Genomic DNA, 16410 nt, shown 5'->3' with positions numbered 1-16410 from the left:
AGAAAGAGAATGGCTAAGGAACATGTCTGCTAAGAGATTCAAACACATTCTGGACAACTGCAAACAGAGGGCAGTCTGCTAAGGCAGGCCCCACTCTCTCCTGTATTTAATGACTGAACTTCCATTCCGTAAAAATTACAGGCTGACAGCACCCCGACTGCCCCTCCTACTCCCAATTCCCTGGTCCCTAGGAAGTGAGGCCAAGAAGGGGAAGAAGCAGCATCACCTGGGGCCTCTGCCCGACATGCGTCTCAGCGCCTCGGCCCTTCCGCTGGGTGGGGGCTCAGGGCTGATGCAGAGTGTCCACCCCCATTCCTGCCCACCAATCTCCTTTCCAGATTGGAAATCAGAACTAAAAAATGTGATGTGGTCTGCTACAGCTCAGTGCAGCTGCAGGTGAAGCCCAGCTGAGATCCAGGCCAGCCCCACAATCCCCCATACTCCCCACCCAAAGCCTCCCACCACCAGCTAAACCCAATGGTATCGGAACATAATAAACATACGACTGCTTACCCCTTTACAGGTGCTGAGTCAGAGGGGAAGTAGGACAGCGAGCCAAAGGCCACACACGGAGCCCCTCACAGCCCCCTCTCCTTACCATGCAATGCCTTCCTCCTACTTCTTCCTGCAGGACTGTGGTCTGTTTTGAGAATATCAGAGGCGCTGTGAGGATGGCACATCCATCTTCACTTACAGAATCCGCAGAGCCCGCCCTGCCCACCACAGATACCCTTCAATGTCTGAGAGCAACCACCACTCCATCCCACAAGCAAAGAAAGCAAAAGGAGTACGATTCAGTATACAATTGTTTAATAGAAACCATTCGGTGACTGTAAATGATTCTGTACAAAATAAACCTTCATTTAAAACTGTTTAAGAAGTCACACCCACCACAGGAGGCGACTGAATGCATTAGGTGAAGTTACCTAAAAGGTGTTTGCAAACGGTTTAGAATCTCAGCAGAGGCCTGCAGAATCTTTAGCTCTTCTGTCCATAATGTTTCTACCAAAGTTAGTTGGTTTATCAAAGCCACTTCTTCATCTTTCATATGAGAAACCTGGAAGATATTTTAAAATTAATTTTTTTTTACTGCAGTAAAATACATATAACATAAAATTTACCACTGTGACCACTTTTCCGTGTACAGTTAAATGGCATTAAATACACTCAGAGTGTTATGTAACCGTCACCACTATGCGTCCTCAGGATTCCTTCATGGTCTCTAACAGAAACTCTGCACCCATTACACAAAACTACCCATTCCCCCGACCCCCAGCCCCTGGTAACCTCTACTCTACTTTCTGTCTCTATGAGTTTGCCTATGCTGGACAGTGGAATCACACAATATTTGTCTTTTTGTATTCTGGTTTATTTCACTTAGCATAATGTCTTGAAGGTTCATTAAAATTATTTTTCAATCCCAGCAATGTTTTCATTAAAATGAGCTGATTTCTCGGGGCACCTGGGTGGCTCAGTTGGTTAAACATCTGCCTGCCTTCGGTTCAGGTCATGATCCCTGGGGCCCCACATTGTGTTGGGCTCCCTGCTCAGCAGGGAGTCTGCTTCTCCCTCTACCCCTCCCCCTGCTCATTGTCTCTCTCTCTCCATCTCAAATAAATAAAATCTTTTTTAAAAAATGAGCTGATTTCCCATAATTAAAACATTTACTGAATAGAAATATTTAAAAAAGAGTACTTGAAAATTCATCCAATAATTTTACCTACTGAAGATATAAGCACAACGTTAACAGCAAAAAAAAAAAAAACCCAGAAATTACATCAACATTCATCTATTTAAGGCATCAAACAATGCCCTAATAAGGTGTACCATGTACAAACAAGTAACTTCTTCATCAAAATACTTTAACAAAAGAATGCAATAATCTAGAAACATACCTTTCGCAGCATAGCATTGGTCTCCTCTATGAAATACTGGCATATTTTCTGGGCTATGACCAAACTTCTCTTCTCATTTGCATCTGAAATGATTTCCCCAAGAAGTATTTTTTTCCAGCATGTACTAGAACCAAATTGTTCAGTAAGATAATGTCAGCAGGCTCTCAAAAAAGTAAAAGCAACTTTTTACACTTCAACACAACAAACTCTTCCATTTTTCCAGAAGCATAATAAACTCACTCCATTAGCAGATTCCCTAACACCTCCCACCACACACAGCTCCCACACTGAAGGAGACAAGGTACAGAAGGAGGAGGAACAACTGAGAATAAGAATCAAGGGAAATGACACTCTTTGCAGGGAGGGACTGAATGTGATTATCACTGTAATCCTGTGTCTGGCAATTAAGTAAGTGGAGTCATGTCCACCAGTCATGGGAACAGAGCAGAAGACAGAACAGGTGACTCCCAGCCAAAAGGACTCAGGGCTAAGGAGCAAAGACAGTAAACTTTCCTTCTCTTCAAAAGTGACAGTCTTTCCTAAACTATGGCAAACTGAACAGAACACGTTTCATAAGGTAAAATGCTCTGGAGACAGAAGGAGGAATCTACAGTGAAGTCCTTCTCTGCATGCAGGTCATTCCCATTTTACACTATGAAAATATGCAGGAAATGGGGCTCAGGGGACAAGTGGAGCCAACTTTCTGCAGACAGAGGAGCAGAAACATTTCAGGGTAAGCAAGAGGGAGCCACAGCAAGGCGCTGAGTCAGAAGGCGGCTGAGCCAAATCCACACACTCCCAAGAAGCACCAAGCAGAGAGGAAGAAGGTGGAGGAAAAGATTCTAGATGCCAAGAATCCGAAGTACAATGGCTTAGGAAGGGAAAGGTAAGGTGACAACTGCCACATCAGAGTGGAAGTATACAGAAGTCACTCAGAAATTCAGAACAGCTGACAAGCCACACACGGAGTAAAGTCTTAAAAGTCTTCAGCTTTAGAGACAACAATGGAAACCTCAGGAATGGCTAAGTTCTCAGGAAAGAAAAGGAAGGAAGGAAGGAAATCACTATATGTCAGGCATAGTGTTTCATGGAAAACAATTATCTAATTTAATCTTCACAACTATCTAGCAAAGAAAGCATTTAGTATTCCCATGTTAACCACAAACAGAATCGGGAACGGTAAAGAACTCACCCTAGGTGACAAAGCTAAGGAGGTAGAAACAGCATGCAAACAACATCCGGCAGAATCGCCACCACGGGCCTGTTGTGCCGCACTGTGGCAGACCGATAGCATTAACACAAAGGGAAGAAAAGAGGCCTCGGGGTGACTTCTCATACCTTTTTCCACGAAGGACTTAAAGACGCTTACGTGGGCACACGCAAGACAAAATAAACAGTAAGACGCAGGGACAGTGAAAACAAGACAAAGGAAAGGTAAAAGGAGGAAGGATGAGATAAACCAAGATAAACTGCATGCCTTAAAATCCTGCATATTTGGACGGGCCACAAATTTGCCACTGAGTTTTCTAGCAAACAATAAAGAGAAGGAAATGTATCAGATACAGGATCCACAGTGGCTATAAGATAAAAACACACCATCTGCTGAGAATAAACACGATTATTTCTGGTGTTTAGATGGAGTAATTTTTTTTCCCTGAGTCCCTGTAGAAAAAGAAGTCAGCAATATCCCAACAGGAGTTACTGAATGAGCACCAACTACTTTGCAGCACCGTGCAAGGGCTATCTGTATGCATTATCTCCTTTAGTCCTCCCAACCACTCGAGGATGGGGTCACCATCTTCACCAAGTCCTCTTTTCATAAGGTTTCTCTCATCTGATCCTTTGCTAAGCAGTGGACCCAGGCTGAAGGAGGTCCCTGCAATGGGCAGCGGACAGTCCTTTCCATGCTGGGGGAGGGACCGGCAGCCTCAAGGTAAAATTAAGGAGCCTAACCAAGACGCATCTCTCCACCAGGGATTCCCCTCTACCTGCCTCCCCATGGAAATATTCAGGCCTCTCCTTTAGCAGGGGGCTGGATCTGCACTCCAGGGCAGCACAGAGTCTGCTTGAAGATTCTCTCTCTCCCTCTCCTTCTGTCCTTCCCCTACTCGCGCAGGTGCACGAGCTCTCTCTAATAAATAAATAAAATCTTTTTAAAAAAAAAGAAAAGGAAAGATGGCGGAGGAGTAGAGGACCCTATTTCAACTGGTCCCCAGAATTGAGCTGGATATCTACCAGACCACTCTGAGCACCCACAACACCAGCCTGAGATGTAGGAAGATCTGGATCTCTACAAACAGAATATCGCAGGCAGTTGGTTCCAGGTACAAAGCGGGGAGCCTTGATTCCACGGGCAGATATCGAAGGATAAACAGCAGCGGGAGGGAGCCTGGCCATGGGGATCCTACACCGCCGGTGAGTGACAGCGTCCCTTGCTGGGGACGGGGCACAGACTCGCAGACCAGTAGCAGCTGGCGGTTTTAGAAGCACAAAAGGCAGAGATGTGCTCCGACCTGGAGGCAGGACTGGGGGCGCTGCGGAGAGGTGCACAACCCAGGACGCTGCAGTTTATAGCAGCAGGGACAGAAACGGAGATGGTGTGGCCTGGAGAGCTCACTGAAGAACAGACTGCGATCTCTCTGCTCTGAGGCAGAGGGTTGGAAACAGTCTCCTTGCTCTGACTTGCGGAAGAGACGCGGAAAGCTGCCAGGGAAAGCCACCTGAGAACAAAAGCCCCCAAAACGGATTCCCGCTGAGCCCATCCCCCACAGGGGGGCAGGGCAACTCCGCCCAAACAGGGTTGCCTGAGTAACAGCACGGCAGGTCCTGCCCCCAGAAGACAGGCTGGGAAAACAAGAGGCCAGCAACCCTAAGGTCCCTAGAAAACAGGTGCATCTTCCTTGGGTTCTGGTCAATAATTTGGACTCTATACATTCCCTCAAACACCCATCAACAGAATGACTAGGAGAAGGAACCCCCAAAATAGAAAAGACTCAGAGATTATGACTTACGCTGCAGACTTACAAATGGATGCAGATATAACCAAGATGTCGGAGATGGAATTCAAGCTAGCAATTGTGAAGATGATAGCTAGAATGGAGAAATCACAATTAATGGCAACATAGAGTCTCTAAGGGCAGAAATGAAAGCTGAATTGGCAGAACTTAAAAATGCTATCAATGAGATCCAATCCAATCTAGATAATCTAACACCTAGGGTAACTGAGGCAGAAGAACGAATAAGCGACCTGGAAGACAATATAATAGATAAAAAGGGAAAAAAGGAGGCCAGGGAAAAACAACTCAGAATCCATGAAAACAGAATCAGAGAAATAAGTGATGCCATGAAGTGTTCCAATGTCAGAATAATTGGAATCCCAGAGGGAGTGGAGAGACAGAGAGGACTAGAAGATGTATTTGAGCAAATCGTAGGTGAGAACTTCCCTAATCTGGGGAAGGAAACAAACATTCGCGTCCTAGAAGCAGAGAGGACCCCTCCCAAGATCAAGGAAAACAGGCCAACACCCCGGCATGTAATAGTAAAACTTGCAAATCTTAGAACCAAGGAAACTATCTTAAGGGCAGTTAGGGGGAAGAGATTCCTTACGTACAAAGGGAGGAACATCAGAATAATGTCAGACCTATCCACAGAGACCTGGCAAGACATATTCAGGGTACTGAATGAGAAGAACATGAAGCCAAGAATACTTTATCTGGCAAGGCTGTCATTTAGAATGGATGGAGAGATGAACAGCTTCCATGACTGGCAGAAACTGAAAGAGTATGTGACCACTAGCCAGCCCTGCAAGAAATATTAAGGGGGGTTCTATAAAAGAAGAAAGACCCCAAGAGTCACATACAACAGAAATTTACAGGGACAATCTATAAAAACAACGTCTTCACAGGCAACATGATGACAATTCATATCTTTCAATAATCACTCTCAACGTGAATGGCCTAAATGCTCCCATAAAATGGCACAGGGTTGCAAATTGGATAAAAACACAGGACCCATCCATATGCTGCCGACAAGAGACTCATTTTGAACCTAAAGATACATCCAGACTGAAAGTGAAGGGATGGAGATCTGTCTTCCATGCCAACGGACCTCAAAAGAAAGCTGGGGTAGCAATTCTTGTAACAGACAAATTAGATTTTAAACTAAAGTCTGTAATTAGAGACACAGAAGGACACTCTATCATTCTTAACGGGTCTATCCAACAAGAAGATCTAACAATTGTAAATATCTATGCCCTCAACATGGGAGCAGCCATCTACATAAGCCAACTGTTAACCAAAATAAAGAGTCATATTGATAACAATACGTTAATTGTAGGAGACCTCAATACTCCACTCTCCGCAATGGACAGATCATCTAAGCAGTAAATCAACAAGCAAACAAGAGCTTTGAATGATACACTGGACCAGATGGACCTCATAGATATTTACAGAACATTCCACCCTAAAACAACAGAATACTCATTCTTCTCGAGAGCACATGGAACTTTCTCCAGAATACACCACATACTGGGTCACACATCAGGTCTCAACCGATACCAAAAGATTGAGATTATTCCCTGCATATTCTCAGACCACAGTGCTTTAAAACTGGAACTCAATCACAAGAAAAAATTTGGCAGAAATTCAAACACTTGGAAGCTAAAGACCACTCTGCTCAAGAATGTTTGGGTCAACCAGGAAATCAAAGAACTTAAACAATTCATGGAAATCAATGAGAATGAAAACACATCGGTCCAAAACCTATGGGATACTGCAAAGGCGGTCCTAAGGGGGAAATACATAACCATCCAAGCCTCACTCAAAAAAAATAGAAAAATCCTGAATTCACCAACTAACTCTACACCTTAAAGAACTAGAGAAAAAGCAACAAAAGATGCCTAAGCCATGCATTAGAAGAGAAATAATTGAAATCAGAGCAGAGATCAATGAATTAGAAACCAGAAACAAAGTAGATCAAATCAACGAAACTAGAAGTTGGTTCTTTGAAAGAATTAATAAGATCGATAAACCACTGGCCAGACTTATCCAAAAGAATATATATCCAAATATATCCAAAAGGATATTACACAAATTAATAAAATTATGAATGAAAGGGGAGAGATCATGATTAACACCAAGGAAATAGAAGCAATTATTAAAATTATTATCAACAACTATATGCCAATAAACTGAACAATCTGGATGAAATGGAGGCCTTCCTGGAAACCTATAAACTGCCAAGACTGAAACAGGAAGAAATTGACAACCTGAAGAGGCCAATAACCAGTAACGAGATTGAAGCAGTGATCAAAAACCTCCCAAAAAACAAGAGTTCAGGGCCTGATGGATTCCCTGGGGAATTCTACCAAACATTCAAAGAAGAAATAATACCTATTCTACTGAAGCTGTTTCAAAAAATAGAAACAGAAGGAAAACTTCCAAACTGATTCTATGAGGCCAGCATTACCTTAATCCCCAAACCAGGTAAAGATCCCATCAAAATGGAGAATTTCAGACTGATATCCCTGATGAATATGGGTTCCAAAATCCTAGCTAATAGGATCCAACAATACATTAAAAGGATCATCCACCACGACCAAGTGGGATTTATCCCCGGGATGCAAGTGTGATTCAACATTCGCAAATCAATCAATGTGATAGAACACATTAAGAAGAGGAGGGAGAAGAACCATATGGTACTCTCAATTGATGCAGAAAAAGCATTTGACAAAATACAGCATCCTTTCCTGATTAAAACTCTTCAGAGTATAGGGATAGAGGGAATATTCCTCAAGTTCATAAAATCCATCTATGAAAAATGCATAGCGAATATCATCCTCAATGGGGAAAAGCTGAGAGCCTTTCCCTTAAGATCAGGAACACATCAAGGATGCCCACTCTCGCCACTATTGTTCAACGTAGTACTAGGAGTCCTAGCAACAGCAATCAGACAACAAAAAGAAATAAAAGGTATTCAAATTGGCAAAGAAGAAGTCAAACTCTCTCTTTTCACAGACGACATACTTTATGTGGAAAACCCAAAAGACCCCACCCCCAAATTACTACAACTCATACAGCAATTCAGTAATGTGGCAGGATACAAAATCAATGCACAGAAATCAGGTGCCTTCTTATACACCAACAACGCAACTGTAGAAAGAGAAATTAGAGAAACGATTCCATTTACAATAGCACCAAAAACCATAAGATACCTCGAATAAACCTAACCAAAGAGGTAAAGGATCTATACTCTAGGAACTACAGAACACTCATGAAAGAAATTGAAGACGACACAAAAAGATGGAAAAATATTCCATGCTCATGGATCAGAAGAATAAACATTGTTAAAATGTCGATGCTACCCAGAGCAATCTATACCATCAATGCCATCCCGATCAAAATTCCAATGACATTTTTCAAAGTGCTGGAACAAACAATCCTAAAATTTGTATGGAATCAGAAAAGACCCCGAATCACCAAGGAAATGTTGAAAAAGAAAAACAAAGCTGGGGGCATCACGTTGCCCGATTTCAAGCTGTATTACAAAGCCGTGATCACCAAGACAGCATGGTACTGGCGCAAAAACAGACATATTGACCAATGGAACAGAATAGAGAACCCAGATATGGACCCTCAACTCTATGGTCAAATAATCTTTGACAAAGCGGGAAAAAACATGCAATCGAAAAGACGGTCTCTTCAATAAATGGTGCTAGGAAAATTGGACAGCCACATGCAGAAGAATGAAACTCGACCATTCTCTAACACCATTCACAAAGATAAACTCAAAGTGGATGAAAGACCTCAATGTGAGACAGGAATCCATCAAAATCCTAGAAGAGAACATAGGCAGTAACCTCTCTGACATCGGCCACAGCAACTTCTTTCAAGATACATCTCCCAAAAGCTAGGGAAACAAAAGCAAAAATGAACTTTTGGGACTTCATCAAGATAAAAAGCTTCTGCACAGCAAAGGAAACAGTCAACAAAACAAAGAGGCAACCCACGGAATGGGAGAAGATATTTGCAAATGACACTACAGATAAAGGGCTGGTATCCAAGATCTATAAAGAACTTCTCAAACTCAACACCCAAAAAACAAATAATCAAGTCAAAAAGTGGGCAAAAGATATGAAAACACACTTCTCTGAAGAAGACATACAAATGGCTGACACATGAAAAAATGTTCATCATCATTAGCCATCAGGGAAATTCAAATCAAAACCACATTGAGATACCACCTTACACCAGTTAGAATGGCAAAAATGGACAGAGAAAGAAACGACAAATATTGGAGAGGTTGTGGAGAAAGGGGAACCATCTTACACTGTTGGTGGGAATGCAAGTTGGTACAGCCACTTCGGAAAACAGTGTGGAGGTTCCTCAAAAATTTAAAAATAGAGCTATCCTATGACCCAGCAATTGCACTACTGGGTATTTACCCCAAAGACACAGATGTAGTGAAAACAAGGGCCATATGCACCCCAGTGTTCATAGCAGCAATGTCTGCAATAGCCAAACTGTGGAAAGAGCCGAGATGCCCTTCAACAGATGAATGGATAAAGAAGATGTGGTCCATATATACAATGGAATATTACTCAGCCATCAGAAAGGATGAATACCCAGCTTTTACATCAACATGGATGGGACTGGAGGAGACTGTGCTAAGTGAACTAAGTCAAGCAGAGAAAGTCAATTATCATATGGTTTCACTTATTTGTGGAACATAAGGAACAGCATGGAGGACATTAGGAGAAGGAAGGGAAACATGAAGGGGGGGAATCAGAGGGAGAGATGAACCATGAGAGACCATGGACTCTGAGAGACAAACTGAGGGTTTTAGAGGGGAGGGGGTGGGGGGATGGGTTAGCCTGGTGATGGGTATTAAGGAGGGCATGTACTGCATGGAGCACTGGGTGTTGTACGAAAACAATGGATCGTGGATCACCACATCAAAAACTAATGATGTACTGTATGGTGACTAACATAATAAAATTAAAAAATATATATTTTCTTCAAATGTATTAATAAAACAGATCTTGGTGTTTGACATGGCAGAAGAAAAAAAATTTACTCTAAACAACTAGCTGCAGGTCACCAGGGAAAAAATACCTGAGAATAAAATGTTCTCAGGGCCATGTACTCCGATTATGACTCTAAGACCAGAATTCCAGAAATGGTGAAAACTTAGAAGTAAAATGCTCAGGGCATGGTCAAGTTCCATAAAGAATAAGCCTCCCGGTGTACAATGGCATTCCTTTCTCCTCCCAGGCTGGGTATTTGAATGTAAACAAAGAGAAGCTCCAAGGTTATGTCCAGGTTGTAACTACAGCTCATGACCAACACATATGAAACTTACAATTCGTCGGCTTCCAGACATAACAACTTAAGAGCTGTGAGTAATCTCCAAGATGGTCCATCCCATCCAAATGTCAAATTTCTAAAGCATAAAAACAAATAACAACACACCTGTCATTTCAGTACTTCAGGACACCATGGCAAATGACTGAAGAGCCAAACATTTTCTGAAGGGGCTAAACATTATGTAACTTGTATCTTGGTCACAAAGGCAAAAGAGAAAAGTAAGTCTGCAAATACTTAAAAATAAAGCCAGAGTAAAAAAAAAAAAAAAAAAAAAATTCTTTCTGTTTAAAAAAAAAAAATGTAAAAGGGGAACCCCGGTGTCTCAGTCGGTTAAGCATCTGCCTTCGGCTCAAGTCACGATCCCAGGGTCCTGGGATCAAGTCCTGAGACAGGCTCCCTGATCAGCAGGGAATCTGCTTCTCCCTCTCCCCTACTCATGCTCTCTCTCTCTCGCTCAAATAAATAAATAAGTCTTTAAAAAAAACAAAAGGGTAAAAAACTACTTTCCAATTAATTTCGGTAAGGAGCTGAATCTGGTTGAGGAAGCCAGAGGAAGAGGGCCGGTGCCACAGGTCCTAGTGAGATGAAAGATGAAGAATCAGAGTTCCCCTGGGCATCAAACAAATGTTAGCCCCCACAGCCAGATTGCCCTCACACTGCTGCCGGATCACGTAAAACTTAATTTTATTTACAGAAGACATTCTGAAAGAGAGAGCCTCCACTTGGTGTGGGATCACCTTGCCACCACCCCCAGCCCTGCGCCCTAAGCGTGTGCACCATGTTGCTGGTTAACGGAGGGCCAGCCTGGCCTGCAGGAGCCCAGTGCCATCCCAAACACTGGGCTACCAATCAATATAAATAGGGCTTTTAGTACAATAATACTTCAAGTTTGTATCTTATGTCCCCAAATAAGTTTATTGAAAAGTATCTTACACTCCTTGCGTGCCCCACATCAAGCACAATTTACTACACATAGTAAATGCTCAATAAATACCTACCTGTCAACTGGTACAAGTCAGGAGGTAGCTCGTACCTACACAAACACTACCTCAATTTTCTCATCAAAGTTTCCTGAAGGAATAATTTTAAGAGACAGAGAAATCACTTACTCTATAAAATCATGATCCTTCAAAATGGAAATCTTCTTGTTCATCTGTTTATCTGTTGATGGAAGATATTTAACAAGTATATCTACAAAAAAAAAGAAAAGGAAAGAAATTTAGGGTGTCATCAAAGTGTGAACCCTCTAAAATTACTGTCCCTTCCACCAACAATCAAGACATGTGTAAACAGTTTTACCTAATTCACACCAAAAAGCTCCAGTGAGTCCAATTCAATGAGATCTTTATTTAGCCCCTGAAAAGCTACAGAATTCCAGGGCAGGGGAGAAAACATCCACAACCTCAACACATGTCCCCACTAAGCAAATTAATCCACAAAACCTGGTAATTAAGACAGTGGCAGGATGCGGGAAGTTACACCCACCAAAAGTATAGGAGCTGTACAAACATGAGGAATTGTTTCTAACAGTAAGTTTTCAAAAGCCAGAATTCAAAACTGTGTATTAGTGATTACAATCATAAGCAATTCAAAGTGAACATGTAAAAATTAACAAAACTTTTTGGGGTATCAGGGTAATGACTGATTTTTCTATTTTTAAAATTTCTTTTTTATATTTCTATGTTTTGGTTTTTTAAGTGTAAAAATAACTAAAATGTAGATTTTGCTCAAACTGGTTGCAAATCAGTATTTCATGGTCATCAATATTATTCTGATAACAGGAGGATAATCTCAAAGCTAGTTTTCTAAGAGACCTGGCCAGGCCCAGTTTCTGTTTTTTAATTTCTATTTTCAGAAATAACGTTATTATTCTGCCTATAGGATGGAGTAGTTTCACCTTGAACAAGTTTCTATTTCCACTACAATGTATATTAAAACTACCCCAAATTATATACTCAGTAAATCTCTGGCCATATTTCTTCATAGACTACAAAACCATTTTTCTGCTGCTTCAGAAGGGGGAAAGAAACATTTTCCTATGCACTGTTATTAATATTTGGAATTTCCACAGCATAAATTTAATAGCTAAATTATTTTTTTTAAATAGTAATACCAATGATGGCTAATTAGTAGGCCACAGAAAAACATAAATCAATATTTCATCATGGTATTAAACCCCCAAAACAAGGACTATATATTTATCCCTGTCATTAGCACAGCGCCTCACACAATAGGTGCTTAAATTAACATTTTTTAATTTTTTTCTCTAATCTATCCTGTGTTTAGTGACAGTGACAATGTCTCCGTTCAAAATTTTCCATTTCTGGGCGCCTGGGTGGCTCAGTTGGTTAAGCGACTGCCTTCGGCTCAGGTCATGATCCTGGAGTCCCGGGATGGAGTCCCACATCGGGCTCCCTGCTCAGCGGGGAGTCGGCTTCTCCCTCTGACCCTCTTCCCTCTTGTGCTCTCTATCTCTCATTCTCTCTCTCTCAAATAAATAAAATCTTTAAAAAAAAAAATTTTTCCATTTCTTCCCATCTTTTTAATATTATATTCATTTCCTTAGTGGGTCTTCCTTTTCTCCCATTCTGTCTGACCTAATGCAACAAAACTTTTCTCAGTTCTTCCTTTCCTCAGTACTGACCAGAGCCTTGTTTTTCACTTCAACATTCAAAATACGTGGTCAGTGAATGTCTTCCCCTACCTAGGGGAAAATAAATGATACACATTTTAAGGTTTTGCCATTTTTTCTAAAACTTAAAAAAACCATATCCCCAAATAGGGATAACAAAAAGAACTGTATCTTCTTAGTAAGAACAAAATTGATTCCGACCTTCTGAGACATAAACACAAGCGTGAGGATTCTGGATAGAAATGAATCCGTATTCCAGGAGCAGCCGCTGGTTATCGTGAGGGCCATAGCAGATGAACACCTGTTCATGTTTCCTGCAGCTTGAAGCCATTCTAATTTCGTAACAGCGAGTTTCCTCATTAAATGCTGCTTTTACCTAGGAAGGAAAATTGTTTTTTTTTTTAAAGCCAAACGTAAAACAGAAAATATGAAAATATTAAAGTTTATTGTATTACAGTCAGATGCAGCTTTCAAACACTCATCACAATGTTAATTTAACCACAGGTGGGAAAATGCCAGCCCTGCACATGGGGCTCTTGTGTGCCTCCATGTCCCCGCTCAGTGAGGGACGGGGTCCTGCCCAAGGGCTCTCAGGATGGCCAAACGCACAACTCCTGAAAATGGAAAGGTATGCCGGAGAGCAGTTCACTAGTCACATATACAGCCTAGAGGGAAAGGACACCCCAAGCATGCAGGGGCTACACTTGCGAGCTGTGTGACCAGCAGGGGCCACGGGAAGCAGGCTTGGGAGTAACAGGAGGTGACCCCCTGGCTCCCGCAGGGAGATGTGAGTGCTCATGTGAAGAAGCAGGCAGGGAGGGGAAACCCTCAGGCTGAGGGCCAGGCGGGGTGCAGCTAGTCCAGCTGATGGGGCCTTTCCCTCTGGGTGGGGGGCATATCCAGGGAGAGCAGAGGAACTCACAGTCAGGCCCCTGGGGTCCTGTGATGCCCAAAGATGTCAAAGCAGCACATGAATTTCAGGTCTCACAATACATAGCCTGTGAGCAGCAGGATATTGGTTGACACCATCATATGGATTTTGTGACAATTCTGTTAACAGGTAACAGAGGAAAGGTCCAAGATGACCCACCTGCTCTTCATACTAAGGAGTGGGTACAAGCGCTGAGGCCACCACACTACACAGTAAACCCCAACGAGGACAAGGATAAGGAACAGGGCTCAAATTCCCAGCTTGCAGCATCAACAGATTAGGGCCATGGCCTTGAGTTACACGGCAAAAGCCAGCTGCAATACGCTTTAGACCAAGGGTCAGCAATCTTTTTTCCATAAAGGGCTGGTGAGCAAGTATTTTAGGCTCTGCCAGAGCCCTCGGCCACATGCCTACAGGCTGTAGTTTGTGAGGCCCCTACGATGGCTGTCAAATCACTGGCTTGGAGCACAACTGCACTAACAGCCCAATAAAGATAAAGTCACCAAAGTGAGGACTGACTCGGTCCCTGTGCCCAGCACCCTATTACAGGCATGCTCCCAACATTTCTTCATCACCATCAGTCACAGAAATGGCCATCTAACCTCCATCTCCTTTGCTGAATACTGTCAGAAATGCATCTTCTACAACAGTAACAAGCAGACAGGCAAGGAGACTGCCTCTGCCTGAGAAAGCACAGTACGGGTCTCCCTACGCTTGCCTCACACCAGCACGTGGGCTAGCCAGGTGCCACCGATCTTCTCCAGGTAGGGTGCAGTATGAAGAGAACCACACGAGCAAGGACCCAGCACCTCTAATTGGACCCTGAACAGGTTACAGGTGAGCCGACATAGGAACACCTTTGCCCTCAAAGCCAGGCACCTACCCCAGCATGCCTACACATATAATCGTCTCCTTTACGTGCCCAAGGGGAAAAGGGCTGGAGACGAGATCTAGGACTATCTCCCAAAGAGGCATTCTTTAATATTTCCCAGACTCCTTTTCCCCACAAATATTCATCCATTCAGTAAGGGTTTATCAAGTGCCTACTACATGCCTGGCCCTGCGCTGGGTTATAGGGACAAGGCACAGTCCCCATCCTTTCACAACTCAGAGAGGGAGAGAGCAAGTCAACCAGGGATCACAGCAGAAATAACACTGACAGCGAGTGCACCAAGTATCAAAGGGAATGGGACAGGAAAGCAATCTGGACTTCAGTCCCCATACTGAAGGAGGAAAGAGGACTCTGCACGAAAGCTGGGGGATGGAGGGAATGCTGCTGGTCAAGGCCATTCAGGAGACACAGCACTGATCTCTACTGGCCTGGAAAGCAGAGTGGGAAAACACAGGGAGGGGATGCCAGAAAGGAAAGGGGGGGCTGGGAGAAAAGACAGGAAAATACCTGGTGGCAGGTAGGTTTACCTGAAGCCAGCAACACCTCATTCTATGGTTTCAAAGTCAGGTTCTACATGTCAGAGTCCTTCCCATCAGAACAGAACATGTGTACCCTTGTCGACTTCTCACCTGGACATCTGGGCTATGATTGAGCAGATCCAAGTACGGGGCGAGCGCGTAGGTGTTCGGCTCTGTGGACAAGCATTGCCTCTGCCTGTGTTCCACGTATACAGCTCTGGTGTTGACCGTGCACCAAGCCCACAGGAGGGCACTGTAGCTAAAGATGCTCTCAACAGCCTCAGAAAACAGAGGCTGTAGGGAAGAGAAAAAGTCTCTGGAGGAAGAAAAGAACCCCTGCACGTGGGCTCTCTGCTCTTCAGCCTTTGCCTTCAAAGGTTTGGGAAACAGATTCACCACTTCTGGCTCCAAACATACAGGGCAGGTGTAGGCCTTCGGTAAAATCTCCAGGTAAGGCTTCCAGAGAGACTGGTCCCCAGCATGCTTTTCTGAAACTAAAAAGGTGCAAAGAGCCAGCAGAGGAGATGGAGGAGGCTGCCACCTTTTAAAAAATACAAACCGGATTAAAAGAATTACTTTTATTTAAAATATGGAATAAGCTAGAGATACAGATATCCTAGTGGTTTGTTCCACTCCCAGAGGAACTGTGGCCAAACTGTCAGTGCACTCCCGAGTTTACTCCATGCACCCAAGAGAGGGTTTTGCTTCCTTGAGATTTTCCTCTCCAGAGTGCATCCCAATGTAAATGCCCTAAACAAGTCACACTGAAAAAGTGACAAGGACTGTCTCACTAACCCAAGTACCAGCTTTGCTTGCAAGAGAGTCCTTTTTATAAACAACCTCTTTGCTTCCAACTTGGTTCTCCAGTTTTAAAGCTTCTGCTCCAAGTTCACTTATTTCACTTGGATAAGGGTATTAAACTTGAGGTGGGGGAAACTGGCGGAAAGAACCTAGACCTGCCCCACCCAATATAGTAACCACTGGGTACATGTAGTTATTTCAGTTTTAGTTATTCAAAATTAAATAATATTTAAAATTCAATTCCTCAGTCATGTAGGCCACATTTCAAGTGCTCAATAGGCATATGTGACTAACAGCTACCATACTGGAAAAGCAGAGTGAAACATTTCTATTCCTGCAAAAAGTTCTACTGTATAACACTAACCGAGACAGAAAACT

At 43.0% G+C, this 16410-nt stretch overlaps 1 protein-coding gene across 5 annotated transcripts in view; it reads right to left on the bottom strand.

Annotated features, from left to right (window-relative positions):
* Positions 1-793: 793 nt before the first annotated feature.
* The window catches only part of SETD4 (SET domain containing 4), a 33113-nt gene continuing 17496 nt past the window's right edge, over positions 794-16410 (bottom strand). For 3 of the 5 annotated variants that reach the window (XM_025871656.2, XM_025871646.2, XM_073890873.1), the window contains exons 6-11: positions 15343-15772; positions 13092-13266; positions 11368-11449; positions 10254-10334; positions 1896-2019; positions 794-1057 (exon numbers count right to left, since the gene is read on the bottom strand). In XM_025871656.2, the coding sequence (XP_025727441.1) occupies positions 923-1057; positions 1896-2019; positions 10254-10334; positions 11368-11449; positions 13092-13266; positions 15343-15772 (1027 nt within the window). In that variant the 3' untranslated portion in view covers positions 794-922. Of the gene's footprint in view, positions 1058-1895; positions 2020-4919; positions 4986-10253; positions 10335-11367; positions 11450-13091; positions 13267-15342; positions 15773-16410 lie in introns of those variants that run through there. The other 2 variants (XR_003208170.2, XM_025871675.2) reach the window with 2 other exon arrangements.

Source organism: Callorhinus ursinus, unplaced genomic scaffold (assembly GCF_003265705.2).
Source record: "Callorhinus ursinus isolate GAN/ISIS: 27379988/994484 unplaced genomic scaffold, GSC_fseal_2.0 scaffold1, whole genome shotgun sequence".
NCBI lineage: Eukaryota > Metazoa > Chordata > Mammalia > Carnivora > Otariidae > Callorhinus > Callorhinus ursinus.
This window is presented reverse-complemented; position numbering and strand designations above follow the sequence as displayed.